We start from the raw sequence: 27,991 nt of genomic DNA on the forward strand, positions 1-27,991 counted from the left end.
CCTTTGTCCTCAAGCAGAGGGCTGGATCAAGGTTGGGGTATGACAGCCTACCCAGGCCAAACCCTAATGACGTAGGGCCAATTGTGCGCCGCCCTATGGGAATCCCAATCACGGACGGTTGTGATACAGCCTGGAATCAAACCAGGGTCTGTAGTGATGCCTCTAGCACTGAGATGCAGTGCCTTAGACCGCTGCACCACTCGGGAGCCCAAAATTCAGGAAGCAAACTGAAATTAAAAAGCTCAAAAGGAGAAGCTATTTATGTCAAACGTTTTTCAATTTTGGGATTTTCAATTTTCAAATCACATCGTGAATTGAGAGTCTTCAATTTGAATTGACCCCAACCCTGGTCTGTGTCACATATTGTAGGCTATATGATACATAGGCCTACATAACACCAGTAAGGAGTAACGATGAACACTATTTTGTTTTAAAGTGTTTTATTACATAAAGGTTAATACAAATCTTAAAAAACAGTATTAGTTAAAATAGTTCATTTCCATATTGATACGACATACACTGAGTGTACAAAACATTAGGAACACCTGCTCTTTCCATGACAGACTGACCAGGTGAATCGAGGCCAGTGATGTCACCTGTTAAAAGGGGTGCAACTCAATATTAGGAAGGTGTTCCTAATGTTTTGTACACTGTATATACACAATGTCCAAGGTGTACTTGTTGACTTTCTAAAAATACACACAAATCTTCCACAGCAGAGTATTTTATCGCAAGACCAACAGTTTACCAAGATAGGTCGTGTCTACACTTGACTTCTATCAGAATACGAAGATAGCATGGAAAAGACGGGTCTAGACGCACAAAAGTCGCTTTGTGGTCTGATTGTGTTCCACTTTAGGAGGTGGTCAGGGATGCATTGTTTGCGGATTTCTCCTCAGTCTAGACGCAATAAGGCTACCGAAAGCACATACAGTGGGCGACGTCATCAGCACTACTCCCACAAGTCTCCATAAAACTTGCGTTTTGGGAAAGAGGCACCTGTTCATTATAACGTTGGAGGAAATAAATTCCTAGCATGAGGAACGTGTTTGCTGGACTCAAATGCTTGCCAGCTAGCTAATATTTAGAATAACCTTTTTTTGTTAGGCTAGTTTATGCTAACCTTTTTGTCAATTCCTTTAGCGTTGCTTGCTAGCTACATATGTTAGCTGGCTAGTTAGCTACAGTAGTTAGCTACTGCCATCAGTGGTTATTCTTGACATATTTGGCCTATTCCACCATTTGTAGAATGCATACTGGCATTTGAATATAGCGTGGGAAAAGGGAATCCGGACACACAGTGGACACGGTAAACAATTAAAATGTTGGTGTAGACGCATGACTCGTTCAGAATTCTATGATCAGAACGCTAAAGCTGCATGAACTGTCAAGTCTAGACACGGCCATATAGACATCAGAAATGGCTTTGGAGTTTACCAGTAGACTGCAATGCATTATCTTTTCGTGACCTTATGCACAGGGGTTTATTACACTATTGTTTATAATTCGATCCTGAGGCTGGTCATTTTGGTTCTTCAAATAAGAATAGTTCATTACAAAGAGTTCATTAAACGTGTACATGACACTGCAACAACATTTCCCCATGGGGACAATAAAGTCAGTAAAGTACAGGATGTAATGTTAATTTCCCCGGTAAAATAAAAAGGTAAATGTCAATGTCTTGGATTGGATTGATTACCTATTGTATACAGTGTATACATACAGATTAGGCCTAGACTTGGACTAAAAAGCATGCTCAATGGAGATTCGCCATTGAAAGTGATTTTTAGCATAGGACTAGGCTTAGTCTGGGAAACTGGTCAAATTTTTTTAGGTGATCTAGGTGTATCTTATTTATGAATGGTCTACAACTAATTATTTGAATCATATAAGAAAAATATTTTGCGATGATTTTACACATTATGCTACAAATGTTCAGTTAATACAAAATAAAAAAAATATGAACTATTCTGCAATCCAAACACAATACCAATACCTCAAGCACAACTCTGACCAGCTACAACTATATAAAACCCACAAAAACCAAAACCCTTACTAATAAAGTTTCACAAATAGAGTATAATAGAATATAAAGGGATGGTTTCCCAGACACAAATTAAGCCTACTCCTGGACTAAAAAGAATGGTAAATAATATTTGGTCCAGGACTAGGCTTAATCTGGGTCTGGGAAACCGGCCCGAAAAGTAATAGCAGAACAGTCAGTCTACAGATTATTGTTGTAGGTCTTCTCATCTTCAGTAACACAGTCCAGAGCATAGAGACCTGCCATCTCCTTCTTCATCATAGGAAGGTCATTTGCTGGCTGACAGACTGTCTGGAGGCGCTGGGGAAGCAAAGAAGTCTCAATATAAGTATAATCAATTTGCTGCAAAAGTATTCTTCAAAATCTCAGAATAGCTCAGAAACTCTATGCTAGAGTTAAAAGGCCCAAATTAAAGGTCCCAGCATTTCTGACCAGATTAATTTTATTTTATTTAGCCTTTTTCATTTAAAAACTTTTGTTTGTACCTCAATTTAACTTACTTGATGCAATCATTCACACTTTTAAATGTCCCAGGGAAAACGTTCCATCATATAATGTCACTGACCTGCCAGAAAGTCCCTTTGGCCTGGTACAGTTTGTAGACCATGGTGATGGGGATGAGAGAGAGGGAGGACATAGCCAGGATCCAGCCTAGCCCATAGGCCCACCACGGGTACACATAGGTGTTGTTGAACTTCAGAGGGCTGTACTTCAGCAGCGAGAATACAAAGGTTACCTTGAAGAGATTTTTTTTTACAGCAATGTTGTTTCATTATTTCTTGACACTGTATTTAAATGGACAGCACAACATTTTGTAAGCATAACTGCTTACAGTTATCAATAAATGAAAGTGAAAGAATTATAATAATGCACTGGTCTTAAACTCACGGTGCCAATAGTTGGAGTAATGTAGAGCCAACAGTACTTCAGCAGGGAGGAGGGCCTGTAGCCAATCATATCCTCAATGTTGTCAAAGAAGCGTTCAGCACCTTGGACAGAGACAGGCATGTGACAGTGACAAAATACTCATGAACAGTCCCTTTAAGGACTTTCAATTACTTTGTATCTTTACAGTGAGAAATATAATCTAGTGAGGAAGCTAGCTTTTCATATGTACACTACCATTCAAACGTTTTGGGTCAACTTCCTTGTTCCTTGTTTTTGAAAGAAAAGCACACTTTTTGAATATTAAAATATCGTCAAATTGATCAGAAATACAGTGTAGACATTAATGTTGTAAATGACTATTGTAGCTGGAAACGTCAGATTTTTTATGGAATATCTACATATGCGTACAGAAGCCCATTATCAGCAACCATCACTCCTGTGTTCCAATAGCACGTTGTGTTAGCTAATCCAAGTTTATCATTTTAAAAGGCTAATTGATCATTCAAAAACCCTTTTGCAATTATGTTAGCACAGCTGAAAACTGTTGTTCTGATTAAAGAAGCAATAAAACTGGCCTTCTTTAGACTAGTTGAGTATCTGGAGCATCAGCATTTGTGGTTTGATTACAGGCTCAAAATGGCCAGAAACAAAGAACTTTCTTCTGAAACTCTTCAGTCTATTCTTGTTCTGAGAAATAAAGGCTATTCCATGCCAGAAATTGCCAAGAAACTGAAGATCTCGTACAACGCTGTGTACTACTCCCTTCACAGAACAGCGCAAACTGTCTCTAACCAGAATAGAAAGAAGAGTGGGAGGCCCCGGTGAAAAACTGAGCAAGAGGACAAGTGCATTAGAGTGTCTAGTTTGAGAAACAGACACCTCACAAGTCCTCAAAACACCAGTCTCAATGTCAACAGTGAAGACGTGACTCCGCGATGCTGGCCTTCTAGGCAGAGTTGCAAAGAAAAAGCCATATGTCAGACTGGCCAATAAAAATAAAAGATTAAGATGGGCAAAAGAACACAAACACTGGACAGAGGAAGATTGGAAAAAAGTGTTATGGACAGACGAATCTAAGTTTGAGGTGTTCGGAACACAAAGAAGATCATTCGTGAGACGCAGAAAAAATGTAAAGATGCTATAGGAGTGCTTGACGCCATCTGTCAAGCATGGTGGAGGCAATGTGATGGTCTGGGGGTGCTTTGGTGGTGGTGGTAAAGTGGGAGATTTGTACAGAGTAAAAGGGATCTTGAAAAAGGAAGGCTATCACTCCATTTTGCAACGCCATGCCATAACCTGTGGACGGCACTTAAATTGGAGCCAATTTCCTCCTACAACAGAACAACGACCCAAAGCACAGCTCCAAACTATGCACAAACTATTTAGGGAAGAAGCAGTCAGCTGGTATTCTGTCTATAATGGAGTGGCCAGCACAGTCACCGGATCTCAACCCTATTGAGCTGTTGTGGGAGCAGCTTGAACATATGGTACGTAAGAAGTGCCCATCAAGCCAATCCAACTTGTGGGAGGTGCTTCAGGAAGCATGGGGTGAAATCTCTTCAGATTACCTCAACAAATTGACAACTAGAATGCCAAAGATCTGAAGGCTATAATTGCTGCAAATTGAGGATTCTTTGATGAAAGCAAAGTTTGAAGGACACAATTATTATTTCAATTAAAAATCATTATTTATAACCTTGTCAACACCTTCACTATATTTCCTATTAATTTTGCAACTCATTTCATGCATGTTTTCATGGAAAACAAGGACCTTTCTAAGTGACGCCAAACTTTTGAACAGTAGTGTATGTTTGCCCATGATTACATAGTGTAACGTCTATTCTTACCATATATCCATCCAATACTGAGTGACTGGCATATGGAGAGGAGCAGCAGAGTGGCACCACTGCACACATAATGATCAAACAGCTGGATGATGTAGAGGCCACCCTGTGAGAAAATAAAACTTTAATATAAAGTCAAATCAATGTTTACAGATTTAGTTATTGTAATAACCAACCATAAATGACTTGGATCAAAGTAGCTGAGTAAACTACACTGCATCCATACAGTGCATTCGGAAAGTATTCAGACACCTTGACTTTTTCCACATTTTGTTACGTTACAGCTTTATTCTAAAATTGATTTAAAAAATTTTACTTGTTGAAGCACCTTTGGCAGCAATTACAGCCTTGAGACTTCTCGGTATGACGCTATAAGCTTAGCACACTAGTACTTCTGGAGTTTCACCCATTCTTCTCTGCAGATCCTCTCAAGCTCTGTCAGCTGGGTGGGGAGCGTTACAGCTATTTTCAGGTCTCTCCAGAGATGTTCAATCAGGTTCAAATACGGGCTCTGGCTGGACCACTCAAGGACATTCAGAGACTTGTCCCAAAGCCACTCCTGCGTGGTCTTGGCAATGTGCTTAGGGTCTTTGTCCTGTTGAAAGGTGAACTCTCGCCCCAGTCTGAGGTCCTGAGCACTCTGGAGTAGGTTTTGATCAAGGATATCTCTGTACTTTGCTCCGTTCATCTTTCCCTTGATCCTGACTAGTCTTCCAGTCTCTGCCGCTGAAAAACAATGCTGACAGTGCCACCACCATGCTTCACCGTAGGGATGCTATCAGGTTTCCTCCACGCTTGGCATTCAGGCTAAAGAGTTCAATCTTGGTTTCATCAGACCAGAGAATCTTGTTTCTCATGGTCTGAGAGTCTTTGGGTGCCTTTTGGCAAACTCCAAGCAGGCTGTCATATGCCTTTTACTGACAGGTGTGTGCCTTTCCAAATCATGTCCAATCAATTGAATTTACCACAGTTGGCCTCCAATCAAGTTGTAGAAACATCTCAAGGATGATCAATGAAAACAGGATGCAACTGAGCTCAATTTTGAGTCTCATAGCAAAGGGTCTGAATACTTATCTGTTTTTTATTTGTAATACATTTGCAAAAATGTATAAAAACATGACTTTGCCTTGACATTATGGGCTATTGTGTGTAGATTGACGAGGAAAACATTTTCCAGAAATCAAGGGGTCTGAATACTTTCCAAATGCACTGTATGTCCCCCCATCTTCCAAAACCAAAGTTGCATCCCTGGACACACCTCCGCCACACCTTCATTTCTTTGATCACCCCGAATGAATAGCACGACTACGCAGAGAGAAAAGTGCATACAGGGAATTATGTTCCAATTATGCGTGCATGCTTAACTCAGGTACACAGTAAGGTGGGGGTTCTGACCTACGTTCTTTACCATCCCACTGGGCACACACTGGTTGAGTCAACGTTATTTCCACGTAATTTCATTGAATAGACATTGAATTGACGTCTGTGCCCAGTGGGGTCGTTTTGGACCTGTAGATATGTATATATGGATAGAGTGGAGTTTACTCAGCTAGGATCAGAGCTGATACATGCGACCACTAATTAACAACTATACTGAGTGTTGGTCACATTTTTCATGAGCTGAAATAAAATATAAATAAAATACCAGAAATGTTCCATTCGCACAAAAAGTACATTTTTTATTTAACTATTCCTCTCAAATGTTGTGCACAAATTTGTTTACATCCCTGTTAGTGAGAATTTCTCCTTTGCCAAGATAATCCATTAAACAGCATGATCATTACACAGGTACACCTTGTGCTGGGGGACAATAAAAGGCGACTAAAATGTGCAGTTTTTTCACACAACACAATGCCACAGATGTCTCAAGCTGAGGGAGTGTGCAATTGGCATGCTGACTGCAGGAATGTTGCCAGAGAACTTAATCTTCATTTGTCTACCATAAGCCGCCTCCAACTTAGTTTTAGAGAATTTGGCAGTACATCCAACCGGCCACACAACCACGTGCACAGTCATGTGAAATCCATAGATAAAGGGCCTAATGAATTCATTTAAATTGACAGATTTTCTTCTATGAACTAACTTAGTAAAATCTTTGAAATTTTTGCATGTTGCGTTTATATTTTTGTTCAGTATATTTTATGGTTTAGTTTTTGAAAAAGTGCTGCTTAGATCCAACCTTTCATTGCCATTCTTTTGAAGTTACTTCACTTAGCTCACTATAACACTTCACAATTCATGTTCCTGATATTAAGTGTTCAGTTTTAGAGAACCACCTCTACCTGTGGTCATACAGCAACAACAGTTTGAGAGCTGGTGTGCAGCGAAGACCTCTCACCTCTGTGATCATGATAAGTCCAACCAGGTAGCAGCAGCAGCAGATGAGCAGCAGCAGAAGCTCCCTCCGGTAGCCCTTTCTGATGAGGTTGGGGTAGAAGTCCGTTACCGAGGTCATAAGGCTCTCAAGGGCGACAAACTGGGGAAAATGAGAGAGAGGGCAAGGTACATAGGAGGGAAAGGTAAAGGGAGGGACACAACAGGGACAGGACACCCAGGTGTGTTGAGCTCTAACCTGGCTATCCACTCCCAACAGGATGATCATGGTGAAGAAGCAGACAGCCCAGAACTGAGGGCAGGGGAGCAAGGACACTGCCTGAGGGTACACTATGAAGACCAGGCCAGGACCTTCAGCAGCACAACAATGAAAAAGTTACAGAATATATGTACCCAAATGCAATCTGATTGAATTAATTTAACGAGACATTCAGTTATGCATGTCAAAAAAGTAGATTTCATGAGCTGAGACAGTGCTTCTACCAGACAAGGTATAGATGCAGACAAAATGAAGTTCAGATGAAAGGTGAAGTAGGCGCAGGTCTCACTAACTAAAGAAGATGGGCCAGCTCTCTCTGATGATTAAAGTGCAGACTGAGGACAAGATAGAATATCAGATACTGTTTGTCTTGAACATAATTTTTCTATCTCAGCATTCCGCTCTCTCAGCCATCCACAATGCCTAGCAATTATGTTGTCAGACAGTACTTGGGGTGATCAGTAGGATAATAGGGAGTCATACCATTGTAGATTGATGTCCTTTAAAGACTCACCTGACTCAGCAACCACAGAGATGTCCACACCCTGTTCCCCAGCCATATAACCCAGTATGGAGAAAATGGCGAAACCAGACACGAAGCTGGTCCCACTGTTCAACAAGCACAGGTAGAAGGAATCTCTGCAAGGCACAAAACAAGTTTAATGTATAAATACACCTTCCTCTTTCACATACACTGTTGGCAAGGGTCTAATAAGATTTAAATACATGTTATTAACATTCAGGGCGATTGAGGTAATGTGTCATGAAACCTCCTGGCATAGGTGAATAAGCAAACTGTTATTATATGCTCTGAAGAGATCTTGACCTGCAGTGTTTGCCAGATGAAACCCTGAAGGCAGCTTGCTGTTGAAACGTTATTAAGTGATAAMAAGAAATGCGTCAGAGCCATGACAGTGTGTGGTTTTTCTTTTCTATGCGTTCTACTTCTCCAGCCTGCACCTCACCTAACCAGATGTGCTTTTTCCTGTCTCCAGACTGACTGACTGACTGAAGAGATCTTGTGACCATAGATCCTCCTGGTACTGCTAAATAAGCAAACTATGTGAGATCTTCAATGTGCCAAATTAGTACCTCCAATTTTTAATCAAACCCACACACTATTTGAAGCCTCACTTGTAGCAGTTGTTGTTGTATTTGTTGTAGCTTCCAAGAGAGGTCAGGTAGCCCAGGCATATGGCGTAAGAATAGAATATCTGGGTTCCTGCATCCATCCAAACCTTATTGACGAACAAACAGACAAAGAAGAGTTAAACTGAAGTCATAAACTGAATATGTTTAAGTAGCACAAGGGAAATGTATATCAGTAAGATGCGAGACTAAACAAGGACTTAGAGGGCCGGTTTCCTGGACACCAATTAAGCATACTCCTGGACTAAGGATGTTCAATGGAAATACTAAATTTGAAGTGTTTTTTTTGTTGTTGTCCAGGACTAATCTTAATCTGTGTCTGGGAAATTTGCCCATACTACAGATAATACCTGTGGATCAGCTAGGCGTGTAACATTGGGATACAAGTAGTAGAATATGCCATCTTTAGCTCCTGGAAGGGTCACTCCTCGGACAAATAGCACCGCTAGCATTACATAGGGGAAGGTGGCCGTGAAGTAGGCTGCCTATAAATTAGTAGTACAGGATTAGTAGAATACAGAAAACACAATATAGCCAAGCATACTGGTATCACCATACCAACTATGGGCCCATCATTGCACCAAGTAACTTTAAAGCTACATCAAATAGCTGTCCCTCTGTTTATTTTATGTTTGTTTTGTTACCTCTGAATTCAAGATTGATTGAGATTGGAATGATGCACAATTATGAAACTACTGTCTGACTAATATATGAAATCAAAATCACCTTCCCTGTAGACCTAACTCCTTTCCAGATACAGAAGTAGCAGATGGCCCAGGACAGCAGAAGACACAGAGCCAGCTCCCATCTAATGCCTCCCAATGACTCAATTCCATCTGACATTCTCAGCACTCGCCGGCTATAAGGAGAAATAGTTGACACAGCAATACATTTGATCACCAAAATAAAATATATTGTATGTAAATGTATTGTAGTCTATTGTATGCTTATAAGAATTATTTCACAATTACAATAGTTCCTTTTAAGAAATAAGACAATAGTATCTGATTAATTTCTAATTTGAGGAGTCAAGAATCTAATCACGAACGATGCAGTGGGGTTAAAAACACAGCATTTATTATAGACTTACTGCCAAAACTCCACAACAGAAGATGACACATTCAGGAGTGGAACAGTCCAATTGGTGCTGGCATTCTTGGTGCCAAATGTCACACAAAAATCTGAAATACATTCAAGTCTAGTTGAAACAGGTTATTAAGTTGACAGCTTCAAGTGGATATGCAACCTAATAGACAGATTCTCTTAATGTAATTGACTCAAAAGCAATATGAACCCTTAAAATGTTAAACGCTATTTCTTTCATTCTGAGAAAATGTTTTAAAGAGGTCCGATGACAAGGTAAACACTTTGATGTGTGTGTGTGTGGGTGTGTGTGTGTGTGTGTGTGTGGGGGGGGGGGGGGGGGTAGAAGATACCAGACAGCTCCTCTCCCCCATTATTCTCACTGTCTTCAGTATTTGTGCAAACTGTCAGAAGATGTTCACGTGAACACACTGATTGCTCATGATCTCCCCTCACTGAACTACCATGCCTGCAAGCAGTTCGAATTTTTTGTTGTTGATAAGAGTCGTTGAATTTCAGTGATGGATGTTACTTGTTAGCAGCACTCTGTGCTTCATTATTGTGGCGGCAGGTAGCCTAGTGGTTAGAGCGTTGGGCCAGTTGCTAGATCAAATCCCCGAGCTGACAAGGTTAAAATCTGTCTTTCTGCCCCTGAACAAGGCAGTTAACCCACTCTTCCTAGGCCGTCATTGTAAATAAATAATTTGTTCTTAACTGACTTGCCTAGTTAAGTAAAGGTTCAATTTAAAAAAAGAGAAAATAACTAGGCTACAGAGGTAGTTGCTCCTATAAAGATTATCGCAACCCAGCAGCCTCTAATACACCGTTTGATAAAACTGCCACCAAGTCAGGGGATTTGACCATTTGGGGACCTGTTACATTTCTGTTTTTAATTTCAAGAAATTATTAAATAGATATAGGCCATATAAAGTTGTGTTAAAAATCCGCCAGTGGGGACCCCTCAGGCAGCTGGGGGTCTGTTTCAGTGGAAACATATGAAACATAGCAGTCCTCCTCTGCACCAAATTTCAGTCAAGTCAACAATATTGTAAATACCTGTGTTCCAAGCATTGTTGCAGTTAGCCCATGGTAGGTCAGCAGTGAAGGATGAGAACAGGTAGAGGAAAGCCCACACCAGAATCACTATGTAGGTCATACATCCATATATAGTGATCACCTGGGCGGCATAGCCCATTCCTGATGAAGACAAGCAAAACATAGCAACATGCTCATAAAAAAACTAACACGATTTTTCAATTTACTTTCACTGCAGTTGATTCCCAATGACAGTAGCCCCAAAGGCCTGTCCGGCACATAATTGAGTCTTGTCACCTTACTGTCCAAATGCATTGTGTGCAGCCGGCAAAACGTTCATATCCTTCGTGGACCGGTTAGTACCTAAAACATCAGGCGGCATAGGCTTCAATTTCTGTAACTTTATTTTGTACTTCCTAACAGGTTATAGTTATACGCGTGCCGCGATCAATCAGTTAGCACATCGGATATTTCCGAGTTTCCTAGTTCCGACTTGCACTTGAACTACAGCCAGGGCATTTTCGTCAGTTCGTGCACACATTTTTTCTCTCCAGGCAAGCCAAAGCATCGTCACTGGTTATCTGGCTTTATACAACGGGTGGGTCTAATCCTAAAACCGCATTCCAGACGGTGTCTATTTAATGGAAGCCTCTCAAATGTAATCCAGTTAGAATCAGGAATTCCCCAGGGTAGCTGTTTAGGCCCCTTGCTTTTTTATTAATTTTTACTAACAACATGCCACTGACTTTGAGTAAAGCCAGAGTGTCTATGTATGCGGAATGACTCAACACTATACACGTCAGCTACTACAGCGACTGAAATGACTGGAACACTCAACAAAGAGCTGCAGTTAGTTTCAGAGTGGGTGGCAAGGAATAAATTAGCACAAAATATTTCTAAAACTAAAAGTATTGTATTTGGAACAAAACACTCACTAAACCCAAACCTCAACTAAATCTTGTAATAAATCATGTGGAAATTGAGCAAGTTGAGATGACTAAACTGCTTGGAGTAACCATAGATTGTAAACTGTCATGGTCAAAACATATTGATGCAGTAGTAGCTAAGATGGGGAGAAGTTTGTCTATAATAAAGCGATGCTCTAAGGCAGGTCCTACAGGCAATAGTTTTGTCGCACCTTAACTACTGTTCAGTCGTGTGGTCAGGTGCCACAAAAAAGGACTTAGGAAAATTGCAATTGGCTCAGAACAGGGCAGCATTGCTGGCCCTTGGATGTACACAGAGCGCTAATATTAATATTATGCATGTCAAGCTCTCCTGGCTGAAAGTGGAGGAGAGATTGACTTCATCACTACTTTTATTTATGAGAGGTATTGACATGTTGAATGCACTGAGGTGTCTGTCTAAACTACTGGCACACAGTTCAGACACCCATGCATACCCCACAAGACATGCCACAAGAGGTCTCTTCACAGTCCCCAAGTCCAGAACAGACTATGGGAGGCACACATTACTACATAGAGCCATGACGACATGGAACTCTATTTCGCACCAAGTAACTGACGCAAGCAGCAAAATTTGATTTAAAAAACAGATAAAAAAACACCTTATGGAACAGCGGGGACACACACACACACACACAGACACAATAACATACGCACTATACATACACATAGATTTAGTACTGTAGATATGTGGTAGTGGTGGAGTAGGGGCCTGAGGGCACACAGTGTGTTGCGAAATCTGTGAATGTATTGTAATGTTTTAAAATGGTATAAACTGCCTTAATTTTGTTGGTCCCCAGGAAGAGTAGCTGCTGCATTGGTAGCAGCTAATGCGGATCCATAATAAATACAAATACATGTTACCACCAGCTAAATCTGTTCCATTTGACTACACAATCCACTGTCTCATCAGCCCACCCAGGCAATTTATTAACTTGATTTCCACCATAAAAAGCATCTAGACATTATTGCACATTCCTTTTAGACTAACATTTCGTTTTCAAAAGCAGAAATGTGTATAAGCCTTGCTGTCTGTCGCCAACATTTGCAGCATTGTTTCAATATTCAAATTCGATCTCCAGATGTCCCAGGCCATAGTAATGAACAGGCTCGGGGTGTAACGGATTACATGTAATCAGTTACATGTAAGGGATTACCAAAAAGAAACGGTAACTGTAATCCATTACGTTACCAGCAAAAATATTGTAATCAGATTACATATACTTTTGAAAAACTAGACGATTACTTGGAGGATTACTTTTAAATCCAGAAAGGATGTTTGTGCAAAAAAATATGACACTTCTCTGTTTTCTCAATGACATTCAAATCAGCAGTGAAAAAAGGCACACGTTTGTTTGTTCCACCTGAGTGAGTCTGACCACTATGATGACACACCAAATGTGTTTGATGGATCACGGGAAAAGAGCAGGAATAGGCTTTTTTAGGCTACAGTCCAAGCTATGTCTTCCAATGGTGCGACTGCTGTCAGCATCCAAAGATTATCCAACTTGAGTAAACGCTTGGAAGTAAGGATGACAGCAGTGGTGAAGTCTACTGCAATACGGATATCACTTATTATTGATATCTACATAGCGCATTGATGTGAATCACACTGCTGCTCTCTCATTTAGCTATTTGAGCCTTACGGATTGTGGTTGTTGTGGATGGCTGTTCACAAATCTAAATGTGTATTTGAACCCAGAAACTGTTTAACCTTTTCTCAATATAGGGGGTGCTGTTTCAACATTAGCATTTATCGTCTCCAAATTAAACTGCCTCATACTCAATTCTTGCTCGTACAATATGCATATTATAGTTATTATTGGATAGAAAACACTCTCTAGTTTCTATAGCCGTTTGAATTATGTCTCTGAGTGAAACAGAACCCATTCTACAGCACTTTTCCTGATATGGAGTGAGATTTCAGAMATTTTGGCCTCTGGTCCCAGGTCAGTTTTAAAGTCCCTGTAAATCCTATGAGGATACAAACACTTGCCCATGGCCTCGCTCTAGATGTAGTAAGAGGTGACAATTTGAATGGAGTCGATTGCGCAATCAGGGCCAGTATAAAACAGAAAAGACCGGATGTACGTTCTTTCCCGCTGCGCCTCACGCAAGATGGACGTCGGACTCTCTCTCTTTCAAGCGTTGGTTTAGCCACTTATATATCGCCGGTCATGTTTTTACTCGTTATAGGTGTAAAACATCATAAGGTAGTTAATTTAAAACCGTTTATTTAGCAATTTATATCCGTTTAGTGCGATTTTGAGGCATTGCTTTGTGATGCACATTGAAGCACCGGGCACGTTTTGGGGTCCGGTCGAACGTAGTGGGCATTTCGACGGACAAGAGGACAGCTTTCGACCAAAAGAAGATTAGACCAAGAAAGGATACATTGCCAAGATACTGATGGAGAGAACAGCTCACAGTAAGAACTATTTATGATGATAAATCGCTGTTTCTGTTGAAAATTTAAACGGCATATGTCGCCATTTTGTTATGGTAGCTTCGCTTGGCGGACCCGGTATTGCACAGTAAGGATAATTTTACAAATTTAAGTCAGCGCATTGCATTAAGAATCTTTATTTTAGAGCTATCTATTTGTTTTCGATTCGTACTATGTAGTCAAGTTATGATTAGCTATCGATTAGACTAGATCACTCTCAAATATAGCGCCCAACATTTTCAGGCCAGTTTTGCTAGTATTCTCATTGTATAACCACCGGTTTTTTGTGCTAAATATGCAATTTTCGAACAAACTCTATATGTATTTGTTAATATGATGTTACAGGAGTGTCATCGGAAGAATTCGAGAAGGTAGTGAAAAATTAATATATTTTGGTGATCATAACGTTATCGCTCCCCTTGCCTTTGATTCATGCTGGGGTAACGTTTGCACATGTGGTATGCTAATATTAACGATTTATTGTGTTTTCGCTGTAAAACGCTTAGAAAATCTGAAATATTGTCTGAATTCACAAGATCTGTGTCTTTCCATTGCTATGCTTTGTCTTTTTTATGAAATGTTTATGATGAGTAAATTGGTAATACACGTTGCTCTCTGTATTTATTCTAGTCGAGTTGTGATGGTGGGTGCAATTGTAAACTATGATTTCTACCTAAATATGCACATTTTCTAACAAAAACTATCCTATACAATAAATATGTTATCAGACTGTCATCTGATGAGGTTTTTTCTTGGTTAGTGGCTATCAATATCTTTATTTGGCCGAATTGGTGATAGCTACTGGTGGAGAGAAAAAATGGTGGACAAAGAAAAATGGTGTCTTTTGCTAACGTGGTTAGCTAATAGATTACATATTGGTCTTCCCTGTAAACATTTTAAAAAACAGAAATGATTGCTGGATTCACAAGAGTGGATCTTTCATCTGGTATCTTGGACTTGTGATTGAATGATATTAGATGCTACTATTTACTTGTGACGCTATGCTAGCTATGCTATTCAGCTTTTTTACTGGTGGGGGGTGGGGGGTGCTCTCCGGATCGCGGTTTCTGACTCGTTAGAAGTTAACTTCTCTAGGGTAGGTGGCAGCATTCGGAATTTTGGATGAAAGCATGCCCAAATTAAACTGCCAGCTACTCATCCCCAGAAGATAAGATATTCATATTATTAGTAGATTTGGATGAAAACACTCTGAAGTTTCTAACAAATGTTTGAATCATGTCTGTGAGTATAACAGAACTATTTAGCAGGCGAAACCCCGAGGCACCATTCAGATTATTTTTTTTTAGGTGACTCTATTTTCATGAGGTTTCATTGGGAAACCAGATTTCTAAGGGACCTGCTTGCAGTTCTACCGCTCCACTGGATGTCAACAGTTTTTAGAAATTGGTTGAGGTTATTCCTTTGTGTAATGAAGAAGTACGGCCATCTTGAAGGAGGGTCATTGAAGTGTCCTTGTTTTTAGAGCGAGACCAGAAAGCATAGCTCGAGTTGGTTGTTAATTCCTGTATTGAACACAGATCATCCCGTCTTCAATTTTATCTATTATTTACGTAAAAAAATACCTAAAGTTGTATTACAAAAGTAGTTTGACATTTTTTGGCAAAGTTTACAGGTAACTTTTGAGATATTTTGTAGTCATGTTTGAGCAAGTTGGAACCAGTGTTTTTCTGGATCAAACGCGCCAAATAAATGGACATTTTGGATATATATCGACGGAATTAATCAAACAAAATAACCATTTGTGATGTTTATGGGACATATTGGAGTGCCAACAACAGAAGCTCGTCAAAGGTAAGGCATGAATTATATTTTTATTTCTGCGTTTTGTGTCGCGCCTGCAGGGTTGAAATATGCTTCTCTGTCTTTGTTTACTATTGTGCTATCCTCAGATAATAGCATCGTTTGCTTTCGCCGAAAAGCCTATTTGAATTCTGACATGTTGGCTGGATTCACAACCAGTGTAGCTTTAATTTGGTATCTTTCATGTGTGATTTAATGAAAGTTTGATTTTTATAGTAATTTTCATAGTAATTCATTTGAATTTGGCGCTCTGCATTTTCTCAGGCTTTTTGCCAAGTGAGACAGTAGCGTCCCGCCTAAACTCAGATTTTTGGATATAAATATTAACTTTACCGAACAAAACATACATGTATTTTTTAACATGAAGTCCTATGAGTGTCATCTGATGAAGATCATCAAAGGTTAGTGATTAATTATATCTCTATTTCTGCTTTTTGTTACTCCTCTCTTTGGCTGGAAAAATGGCTGTCTTTTTCGGTGACTTGGCTCTAACCTAACATAATCGTTTGGTGTGCTTTTGTCGTAAAACCTTTTTGAAATCGGACACTTTGGCTGGATTTACAACAAGTGTAGCTTTAAAATGTTGTAAAATACTTGCATGTTTGAGGAATTGAAATTATGGGATTTCTGTTGTTTTGAATTTGGCGCCCTACAGTTTCACTGGCTGTTGACGAGGTGGGACGCTACCGTCCCACATACCCTAGAGAAGTTAATTCAAGAAGTTAAAACTGTCCTATCAATCATTGTTTTTGAAACCAGTGGATAGCCAGTGAAAAATGCGCTCTTGCAACAGCTGCATAGTGTGGATCCCAGCCTATGGAATAAAAGTGGGGCTAATTCATGAAGATAAAAAAATAAAATGCATTGGCCTAATGGACACATGCTCAAACTCGCACACATTTCAGAGACTCAAAGGGTCAATCTATAGTTGCAACGTCCATTTTTTGACTTGTAAATTATATATATTAATGTAAAGATATCATTTAATCATATTATTGTATAAAGTAGAAAGTGATGGGTTAGAAGAAGCCTACATCACCAACCAATAAAGTAAAATTGAACATCCATATATGGCCAGCTATTTAAACTTTAACATTGATTTATCCTGCAATAGATGTCGTTCAATTGGTAACATACATGTGTCTTCTTCTAATGCCTCTTTAGGTGAAAGTAATCTAAAAGCAACTGAATATAATCTGATTACGTTACTGAGTTGGGGGGTAATCCAAAAGCTACGTTACTGATTACAATTTTAGACAGGTAACTAGTAACTGTAACGAATTACATTTAGAAAGTAACCTACCCAACCTTGGTAATGAACGTGTCGGGTGTCGGGATGAGACAGACAGTCAGGCAGCTTTTCTCAGCCAGTCGAAATTATGAATCAGCTGGCATAATTTTTATGGATACATACAAAGAAATGTCAATTGAAAAAAGGTAAAATGAAATTAAGTCCAGCGAGTTTGTAGTCTTTCCAGCTTCAGTTTGAAATGATTGTGTTAGTTGTGTTGTTGGATAGCTCCTCTGAACAACAGTGTCCTGACGAGTGAGCACATTTTCTATGCCAGGCAAAATCACGCCTCATTAGCTCATAGATGTATCCAAGTAAATGTCACCAGAAAACAGCTTAAACAAATCCAAATGCGGCTACTTTGCTGTTATTCTGGCTGCACTTTTTGATGTGACTAAATTAGCCGTAGTTGACTAGCTAGCAAGCAAGGGATAAGAACGTTGCCAGGCAGTATGGCAATGGAACATTTAGAACAAACAACTGGGTCGTGTCTATAGATACAGAACAAAAAGACTGAACGACTGGGTTGCGTCTCTAGCAACTGAATCGACAGAACGAACAACAAATCCATCAAAATGATGTTTCTAATGAAAATATGTAAATCATTATTTGAATATGTTGGTAACCCGTTGTATAAAAGTGATAATGCACTTGAAGCCAGTGTTTGAAGGATATATTGGCACGGTTTGCCGGCCCTCGACTTTGTCTCAAGCCCAACAACACCCGTGCCAATATATCCTCCAAACACCGGCTACCCGGGCATTATCATTTAATTATTCAATGGTGGGTCTAATCCTGAATCCTGATTGGTTAAAACCGCATTCCAGCCTGTGTCTATTCCACAAGATACCACTGGCTAAATCTATGATGTCAATATGCCTATTTACTCTGTTCCATCTGACTGCGCAATCCACTGTCTCATCAGCCCAGCCAGGCAATTTCTAAAATGTTTTCCTATTTTGTTGCCTTACAACCTGGAATTAAAATTTATTTTTGGGGGGTTTGTATTTGATTTACACAACATGCCTACCACTTTGAAAATGCAAAATATTTATTATTGTGAAATAAACAAGAAATAAGACAAAAAAAACAGAAAACTTGTCACGACTTCCACCGAAGGTGGCTCCTCTCCCTGTTCGGGCCGCTCTCGGCGGTCGTCGTCACTGGTCTACTAGCTGCCACCGATTCCTTTTTATTTTCTGTTGGTTTGGTCTTGATTGTTTTCACCTGTATCTTATTTGTTGTTAATTAGGGGCTATTTAAACTCCCAGGTCCCGCCTGCTGTTGTGCGAGCTTATCCTTTATGTCAGTGGTGTATTATTGTTTTTTTGCTTTTACGTGTTGGCTGTCCGTTATTTTCCCTGGTTGAGGGACTATTCGGTTTATTGGTCATTTTGCCTGGTTGTTGGCTGGACCCAGCTGAAATAAACGTATTCATTGAAAGCACTGCTCTCTGCGCATGACTCCACACCCACCACTCCTAGCGATCCGTGACAAAACTTGAGCGTGCATAACTATTCACCCCCCCAAAGTCAATACTTTGTAGAGACCCATCTCTTGGGGTATGTCTCTATAAGCTTGGCACATCTAGCCACTGGGATTTTTGCCCATTCTTCAAGGCAAAACTGCTCCAGCTCCTTCAAGTTGGATTGGTTCCGCTGGTGTACAGCAATCTTTAAGTCATATCACAGATTCTCAATTGGATTGAGGTCTGGGCTTTGACTAGGCAATTCCAAGACATTTAAAGGTTTCCCCTTAAACCACTCGAGTGTTGCTTTAGCAGTATGCTTAGGGTCATTGTCCTGCTGAAAGGTGAACCTCCGTCCCAGTCTCAAATCTCTGGAAGACTGAAACAGCTTTCCCTCAAGAATTTCTCTGTATTTAGCGCCATCCAGCATTCCTTCAATTCTGACCAGTTTCCCAGTCCCTGCCAATGAAAAACATGTTTTTCATTGATGTTCTCGGGGTGGTGAGAGGTGTTGGGTTTGCAGCAGATATAGCATTTTCCTTGATGGCCAAAAAGCTAAATTTTTGCCTCATCTGACCAGAGTACCTTCTATACACTATCTCCCCAAACCCATCACTCCATCCCACTACTTTGGCCCTAAACCATCCTACACCAGGCCATCGGCTTGGGAGGCCGGAACCCCGTCTCTCAACTTCCTGTAGATCTTCTGCACTAAAATCTCTCATTCCCAAATATTTCTCTGCTGCTGCAACTACCACATCTATCTTCTGTGATTTCCGCTTCATCAGTTTAGTGCAGTTGATCACCATGGCTATAAATGCATGAAATCCAACCTAAGTCAAACTCATCCTCTCTGGCTCTCTTTCTTAAGGCCTACTCACTGGGGGCCTTCCAGTCGACACACTCAGCCTTGGGCTATCCTCGCCTTTCTTCACTGCCCTCAGCATAGGAAACTTTTTGCATCCACTCTGGAAATCTCAACCTGTCTCTCTCTCACAGGGTTCGTTGGATACCCAGCTGCATGGGCACCACCACAGTTGACACACAGTACTTTCTCTATCCCAACTGTACACTATCTCTGACTATGCCCTCCTGCACATTTCTCACGTCTTGGGATCTCCCTTCTACACACTGCTGCAACATGTCTGAATCCTTTGCACCTACAGCACCGACACGGGTTCGGAAACAGAAGCCCTCACATAATAGCAAATATACCCAAACCTGACTTTATCAGGTATAAACTCTGTATCAAAGCTCAACAAGACAGACAGGATGTTCTCAGTCTCGCCAGTGGGTCTATGTCTAACCAAATGTAGAGCATCACAAGCAATAGGAATATTCCTTTTCATTTGATCCGCATGATTCGAAGCACCCGCTTCCTCTGGGAGGCAGATACACAAAAAATCTAAACAATTCCACTTCTCAAAACAGATGTAACCATACCCAGTTTGTCCTTTACCCAGCTTAGCACAATGTATGGGTCGGCCAAAAAGCAGGAATTCACTCTTTCCAAAAATCTCACTCCTACCAGTCCAAAATCATCTCTGGTAGGACTCTCAGGGCAAACATTGGAAGACCAGACCTGTCACCGCAGGTAGGCCCACTACATCCTGGACTGGCTCGACTTCAGAGTGCTCACCACTACCGACTAACTCAATTCTGAGACTATCAAGGTTCTCAAGAGAGTATGAAGACATAAGTAAGATTACTTGGTTTGCAATCAGGAGACATAGGTATGTACAACTCAAATTAAGGTGTATACTCAGGAGATGAATCTCTGATCTTAACAGCGCCATTCTTATGCTTTCATGTCATCGCAATTCTGACCCTCAGCCCAGGAGAGCAAAAAAAAACGGTTTCTCGTTTTTCAAGCAAAGGTCTTATAAGGGAATATGCGAGCTCATTCGTTCAGAACTTGCTAACTGGTTGAACGCAGCATGTAGGGTCTATGCCTCAATTAGCAAGACGGACATTTCCAAGTTTCCTAGTTCCGACAAGCACCTGAAAGCACCATTGGTTTCAGCCTGCTGTCCCCACTTGCTTCAAGATGTCCACCATTGTTCCTGTAACCAAGAAAGCAAAGATAACTGAACTTTGAGGCTAGTTAAGGATCACATCACCTCCACCTTACCTGACACCTTAGACCCACTTCAATTTGCATACCGCCCCAATAGAACCTCAGACAATGTAATTGCCATCGCACTGCACACAGCCCTATCCCATCTGGACAAGAGGAATACCTGTGTAAGAATGCTGTTCATTGACTATAGTTTAGCCTACAACAGCATAGTACCCTCCAAGCTCATCATTAAGCTTGGGCCCTGGGTCTGAACCCCGTCCTGTGCAACTGGGTCCTGGACTTCCTGACGGGCTGCCCCCAGGTGGTGAAGGTAAGTAACAACACCTTTACTTCGCTGATCCTCAACACAGGGGTGCGTGGCCAAGCATGCCTCCAACTCAATCATCAAGTTTGCAGACGACACAACAGTTGTAAGCCTGATTACCAACAATGACGAGACAGCCTACAGGGAGGAGGTGAGGGCCCTGGCGGAGTGGTGTCAGGAGAATAACCTCTCTCTCAACTTCAACAAAATGAAGGAGCTGATCGTGGACTTCAGGAAACAGCAGAGAGAGCACACCCCTATCCACATCGACGGGACCGCAGTGGAGGTGAAAAGCTTCAAGTTCCTTGGCGTATACATCACCAACGATCTGAAATGGTCCACCCACACAGATAGTGTGGTGAAGGAGGCGCAACAGCGTCTCTTCAACCTCAGGAGGCTGAAGAAATTTGGCTTGGCCCCTAAGACACTCACAAACCTTTACAGATGCACAATTGAGAGAATCCTGTCAGGCTGTATCACCGCCTGGTAAGGCAACTGCACTGCCCGCAACCACAGGGCACTCCAGAGGGTGGTGCAGTCTGCCCAATGCCTGCCCTCCAGGACACCTACAGCACCCAATGTCAAAAGAAGGCCAAAAACATCATCAAGGACATCAACCACCCGAGCCACTGCCTGTTCACCCTGCTACTATTCAGAAGGCAAGGTCAGTACAGGTGCAAAAAAACTGGGACCGAGATACTGAAAAACAGCTTCTATCTCAAGGCCATCAGACTGTTAAATAGCCATCACTAGCCGGCTACCACCCGTTACTCAACCCTGTACCTTAGAGGCTGCTGCCCTTTATACATAGACATGGAATCACTGGTCACTTTAATAGTGTTTAATTACTGCTTTACTCATTTCATATGTGTATACTGTATTCTATTCTACTGTATTTTAGTCAATGCCACTCCGACATTGCTCGTCCTAATATTTATATATTGCTTAACTCCATTCTTTTACTTTAGATTTGTGTGTATTATTGTGAATTATTAGATATTACTGCACTGGTGGAGCTAGGAACACAATCATTTCACTACACCCGCAATAACATCTACTAAATATGTGTATGTGACCAATAAAATTTGATTTGATTTAATACAGCGCTGTGTTAGGTTAGGGGTGAGAAAACGGACTGATGCAACCTGATTGGCTGAACGCAATACACAACATCTTGGATTAGCATTTAGTCACTGGTGGTGGAAAATGGTTTTTCATAATGAAAGTAAGCATATTTTCCCAGTTTTTTTTCTCTAATTTTCTCACAATTAAATATATTTAAGGAGGAAAATGCAGCCTATGCAGCCTGAATGGAGAATGTTTTAGGTATAAATTGGTCCATGAGGGATACAAAACTATTGCCGGCTGCATACAATGCATTTGGACGGTAAAATGACACGACTCAATATCGCCATCTGCCGGCCGTTGGGCTTCCATGATAGATTTAGTCAGATTAAGGTTACCACAGGGCCACATTCATTCTGAAAATACTGTATGTCTAAGATCTAAATCAATTTATGTTTCAAGTAGCCCTTCCGAAGAATATCTGTCTGATTTTTAAACACATTTTTTATTTGTGTGTGTGTGTGTGCTTGCTTCAGCTGTGCGATCATGACATCAATTAATGTGGGACTCAGACTCAGTTGGTAAAAGCATGGCTCTAGTAGCAACACCAGGGTCATGAAGGGTTAATTTCCTGCTGCTAAGATGTATGCTATCTCTGTGCAGTTAGACACTTTAGCTAAAAGGATCAGCTAAATGGCATATATTATTATTAATTTTAAAAAGTGAACATTTAATTCAGACACGGTCTTCAGAAAGGGACGCTGTTGTAATATTAGTTGGATATACACTACCGGTCAAAGGTTTTAGAACATTCAAGGGTTTTTCTTTTCTTTTTACTATTTTCTACATTGTCGAATAATAGTGAATACATCAAAACTATGAAATAGCACAAATGGAATCATGTAGTAACCAAAAAAGTGTTAAACAAATCAAAATATATTTTATATTTGAGATTCTTCAAATAGCTACCCTTTGCCTTGATGACAGCTTTGTACACTCTTGGCATTATTTCAAGCAGCTTCCTGAGGTAGTCACCAGGAATGCATTTCAATTAACAGGTGTGCCTTCTTAAAAGTTTATTTGTGGAATTTGTTTCCTTCTTAATGCGTTTGAGCCAATCAGTTGTGTTGTGACAAGGTAGGGGGGTATACAGAAGATAGCCCTGTTTGGTAAAAGACGAAGTCCATATTATGGCAAGAACAACTCAAATAACCAAAGAGAAACGACAGTCCATCATTACTTTTACTTTAAGACATGAAGGTCAGTCAATACGGAAAATTTCAAGAACTTTTGAACGTTTCTTCAAGTACAGTCGTAAAAACCATCAAGCGCTATGATGAAACTGGCTCTCATGAGGACCGCCACAGGAATGGAAGACCCAGAGGTACCTCTGCTGCAGAGGATAAGTTCATTAGAGTTACCAGCCTCAGAAATTGCAGCCCAAATAAATGCTTCACAGAGTTCAAGTAACAGACACATCTCAACATCAACTGTTCAGAGGAGACTGTGTGAATCAGGCCTTCATGGTCAAATTGCTGCAAAGAAACCACTACTTAGGGACACCAATAAGGGACACTTAGGGACACCTTGGCTTGGGCCAAGAAACACGAGCAATGAATATTAGACCGGTGGAAATGTGTCCTTTGGTCTGGAGTCCAAATTGGAGATTTTTGGTTCCAACCGCTGTGTCTTTGTGAGACGCGGTGTGCGTGAACGGATGATCTCTGCATGTGTATTTCCCTCCATAAAGCATGGAGGAGGAGGTGTTATGGTGTGGGGATGCTTTGCTGGTGACACTGTCTGTGATTTACATTGAATTCAAGGCACACTTAACCAGCGTGGCTACCACAGTATTCTGCAGCGATACCCTATCCCATCTGGTTTGGGCTCAGTGGGACTATAATTTGTTTCTCAACAGGACAATGACCCAACACACCTCCAGGCTGTGTAAGGGCTATTTTACCAAGAAGGAGAGTGATGGAGTGCTGCATCAGATCACCTGGCCGCCACAATCCCCCTACCTCAACCAAATTGAGATGGTTTGGGATGAGTCGGACCGCAGAGTGAAGGAAAAGCAGTCAACAAGTGGTCAGCATATGTGGTAACTCCTTCAAGACTGTTGGAAAAGCATTCCAGGTGAAGCTGGTTGAGAGAATGCCAAGAGTGTGCATAGCTGTCATCAAGGCAAAGGGTGGCTAGTTGAGGAATCTCACATTTATAATATATTTTAATTTGTTTAACACTTTTTTGGTTACTTCATGATTCCATATGTGTTATTTCACAGTTTTGATGTCTTCACTATTATTCTACAATGTAGAAAATAGTCAAAATAAAGAAAAACCCTTGAATGAGTAGGTGTTCTAAAACTTTTGAATGGTAATAAATTGGGGCCCTATGTAACTGCACAAAAATCTTCATGAATGAAGATCACAAAGCAATTATTTGTTTCGTGTCTCAGCACGAATAAGGAACCACACCTACTCATTCTACTCTAAGTCTCACTCTACTATTCATTGCAAAGTGGTTTATTTTGTTTACTTCATTATGGTTTCTACTTTACATAATGATGTACCATAATCTTTCAACTTTACTGTGCTGTAGCAAGACCATGCAAGACATCTACATTATGAAATGCGGAAAGCACATAATAAAGGCTCATCCTACGAGAGAATTTGTCACAATGAAAACAATGTAGCCTACTTGGGCTGCAGCAAAGGCATTTGAAAACATCATTTTTAAGTGCACAGAACTGTACAGCAATACTCACCCTCAAACAGCGGGCAGATTTTCCTCCAGCAGGTGATGCCCCCCTGGCTGGTGTACTGTCCCAGAGCCGTCTCCAGGATGAACAGAGGGATGCCACAGGTCACCAAGTACAGGATGTACGGGATGAAGAACGCACCTACAGTACAGGAAGGAGTCACACATATTAGAACTCCATATACAATGCTTGATGTTAATCTATGTTCAAACTTTAACCTTCAGTTGACAATATCTTGTGAAAGCTGATTTGGTTCTGGGTGCTGAGATTAAGTTGACACTGACAGTATGCATAAGTCTTTGTATCTTTCATCATTATACATCTGAACAAACCAATTTTTTTTCATGCCACTTTAAATTAAAATTTGTCTCATGGATCACACCCTCACAATATACTCAGTTTTAGAAATCAAATTCCTGTTGCCTGCGACAGATGACTTCTCAGCCGTGTTCAACCATCATCAATACTGAACGGGTCACATTACTGATATCTAAATCTAGTGTCAACTATCTCCCTACATCTGAGAGACACACTACTGCGCAAACCAAACACACTCCTGAAAGTGCAGTGTGGAAAATCCCCCCCAAAAATCATCTTTAAATTGTTACCATGCAAGGTGAATTAATGTATACTTACTTATCTCAAAGGAATGTGAATGCGAAACCAGCACAATGACCATGGGGTCAGACGGTATGAGTTTTCAGGGGGTTCAACTACAGTATTTGGATGCAGCTTTGTTTCTTTGTATCATTTAAAGGAGCTTTATGCTAAACAACAAACCAATCCTTCTCTTTTCTCTTTTTGCCTGATCTCACATCTGACCAGGCAGCAAATCAACCATGCATGTGTAAACAAGACAGAGAGACTTGGATAAAATAATAGGATAATTTCATCATATGCTCTCACAACCAAACTTTTTATTAAAAGAGAACAAATTTGGAAACTTCAATGTAATGTTATTAGGAGTGGAAAGTGTGTTATACAACATTATTTGTTCTACTATCTATTGTAGAATCACATACAAGTTAAGCATGTAGTATACACTGAGTGTACAAAACATTAGGAACACCTTCCTAATATTGAGTTGCACCCCCCTTTTGCCCTCAGAACAGCATCAATTCGTCGGGGTATCGACTACACAATGTATCGAAAGCATTCCACAGAGATGCTGGCCCATGTTGACTCCAATGATTCCCACAGTTGTGTTAAGTTGGCTGGATGTCCTTTGGGTGGTGGACCATTCTTGATACACACGGGAAACTGTTGAGTGTAAAAAAAACAGCATCGTTGCAGTTCCTGACACACTCAACCCGGTGCCACCTACTACCATACCCCGTTCAAAGGCACTTAAATCGTTTGTCTTGCTCATTCACACTCTGAATGGCACACATACACAATCCACGTCTCAATTGTCTCAAGGCTTAAAATCCTTCTTTAACCTCTCTCCTCTCCCTCATCTACACTGATTGATGGAATCATAGCTTTCACCTGAATTCACCTTGTCAGTCTGACATGCAAAGAGCAGGTGTTCCTGTTTTGTACACTCAGTGTATATTGTAAACTGTAATAATATACACAAAATATATGCAAGATGCAAATAAGTGAACAATATTAAATAAGATCAAAAATGTTTTTGGTTAATTTCATGTTCTCTGATGTAACACTGAATGGTGTTTAGGTACAAAACGGCAAGAAATTTTGCAGGAATTAAAAGAAAAACTATTGCTTAATCATGGGAATCTAAAATGAAGACAGAGCTGGTGACCTTAATAACAGTATTCTCGCGAGCCAGAACCAACTCGCGAGCTAGCCAACTGGCTCAATGTAAGAATAGCTGTTATGAGACATTAGATCAACAGCCACATACCTCACAGACTGTACCTATTTCATATTATTACTTATTATTTTTATTACTGACCCATAACTATGAGAAGTATTTTAGAAGTTCTAAAGAACATTTTGGAAGTTCTAAAGAACATTTTTAAAGGGACCTATCCCCCTAAACACTAAACACTTCTACATTAATATGGATGCTACCATGATTACGGATGATCCTGAATTAATCATGAATAATGATGAGTGAGAAAGTTACATATGCACAAATATCATACACAAGACATGCTAACCTCTCACGATTACAATAACCAGGGAGGTTACCACCTTTCGGGGGGAGAGGGAGCATGATATTTGTGCGTCTGGAACTTTCTCATTCATCATTATTCACGATCCATTCAGTATTATCCGTAATCATGGTAGCATCCACATTAATATAGAAGTGTTTTGAAACATGTTCTATTCTTATTTACAATAAAAATGACTCCAAAATGATACAAATACATTATTTACCATGAATTTCTATTGGGCACAAAATAATCTGAAACAAAACCAAAACAAACAGAAAATGCATCCAATAATTTTGTAGAGTCACAAGCTTGACGTAATCATTGCGTGCTAGGAAAATACTAAACTTTTGACTACTTTAATTCACATATAAGTAACTTTTGGTTCCCTAAAATGGTGGGACTATGAACAAAAAGTGCTATAATTTCTAACCGGTTTACCCAATATGAATGGAAATACTCTCAAATTAAAGCTGACAGTTTGCACTTTAACCTCATTGTCATTGTATCATTTCAAATCCAAAGTGTTGGAGTACAGAGCCAAACCATTGTCCTAATACTTTTGGAGCTCTCTGTATTTAACCAAAAGACAAAAATAGGACTATGTTGACTCACCCCCACCGTTCTTGTAACAAAGATAGGGAAATCTCCATATATTTCCAAGTCCAACAATAGCGCCAGCCACAGTTAGAATGAACTCAAATTTGTTCTCCCACTGGCCTCGTTCATTGACCCTCTGTTGGGCATCCTGCATCGGTCTGGGGAGAGTCTCATGCCTGCCTGCCAAGAGAGGACCTGCCATCCTGCAGTGAGTGAGAGAGAGAGGGTCCGAAGGCGAGTACTGCTGGTCGAGTCTGTTGAATTCCTGCCTGGAGGTCAGTGGTTGGTGCAATTGTCTGCTGCTGCTGGAGCTTTTATGGATAACAGCACTGTCAAGATTCCAGCTGCTTCTGCCTGAAGGGGGATGCAAAGACATGAGGGCTGACAAGTCATTCATTAGCTAGCACGAGATCCAGATATTTGAATGAGAGCTG

The 27,991-nt window shown here is 40.5% G+C and overlaps 1 protein-coding gene across 1 annotated transcript; it reads right to left on the bottom strand.

Annotated features, from left to right (window-relative positions):
- Positions 1-423: 423 nt before the first annotated feature.
- LOC111970289 (sodium- and chloride-dependent GABA transporter 2-like) lies at positions 424-27,929 on the bottom strand. The gene is made up of 14 exons (XM_023996943.2): positions 27,573-27,929; positions 24,844-24,978; positions 10,658-10,798; positions 9,609-9,699; positions 9,245-9,377; positions 8,869-9,003; positions 8,504-8,607; positions 7,884-8,008; positions 7,349-7,461; positions 7,115-7,252; positions 4,780-4,882; positions 2,933-3,033; positions 2,610-2,780; positions 424-2,344 (listed from the first exon to the last, which is right to left on the bottom strand). Exons 1-14 carry the CDS (start codon positions 27,757-27,759, stop codon positions 2,225-2,227), a joined length of 1,797 nt encoding a protein of 598 aa, XP_023852711.1. The 5' UTR covers positions 27,760-27,929; the 3' UTR covers positions 424-2,224.
- Between the last annotated feature and the right edge of the window lie 62 nt (positions 27,930-27,991).

This window comes from Salvelinus sp. IW2-2015, linkage group LG11, assembly GCF_002910315.2.
Source record: "Salvelinus sp. IW2-2015 linkage group LG11, ASM291031v2, whole genome shotgun sequence".
Lineage (NCBI taxonomy): Eukaryota > Metazoa > Chordata > Actinopteri > Salmoniformes > Salmonidae > Salvelinus > Salvelinus sp. IW2-2015.

Coding starts and splice junctions, on each gene's coding strand:
- LOC111970289 (XM_023996943.2), bottom strand. CDS start 27,759: ATGGCAGGTCCTCTCTTGGCAGGCAGGCATGAGACTCTCCCCAGACCG. Junction 9,378..9,608: donor TCTGTTGTGGAGTTTTGGCA/GTAAGTCTATAA, acceptor TTCTCCTTATAG/CCGGCGAGTGCTGAGAATGT. Junction 2,781..2,932: donor TTACTCCAACTATTGGCACC/GTGAGTTTAAGA, acceptor AATCTCTTCAAG/GTAACCTTTGTATTCTCGCT.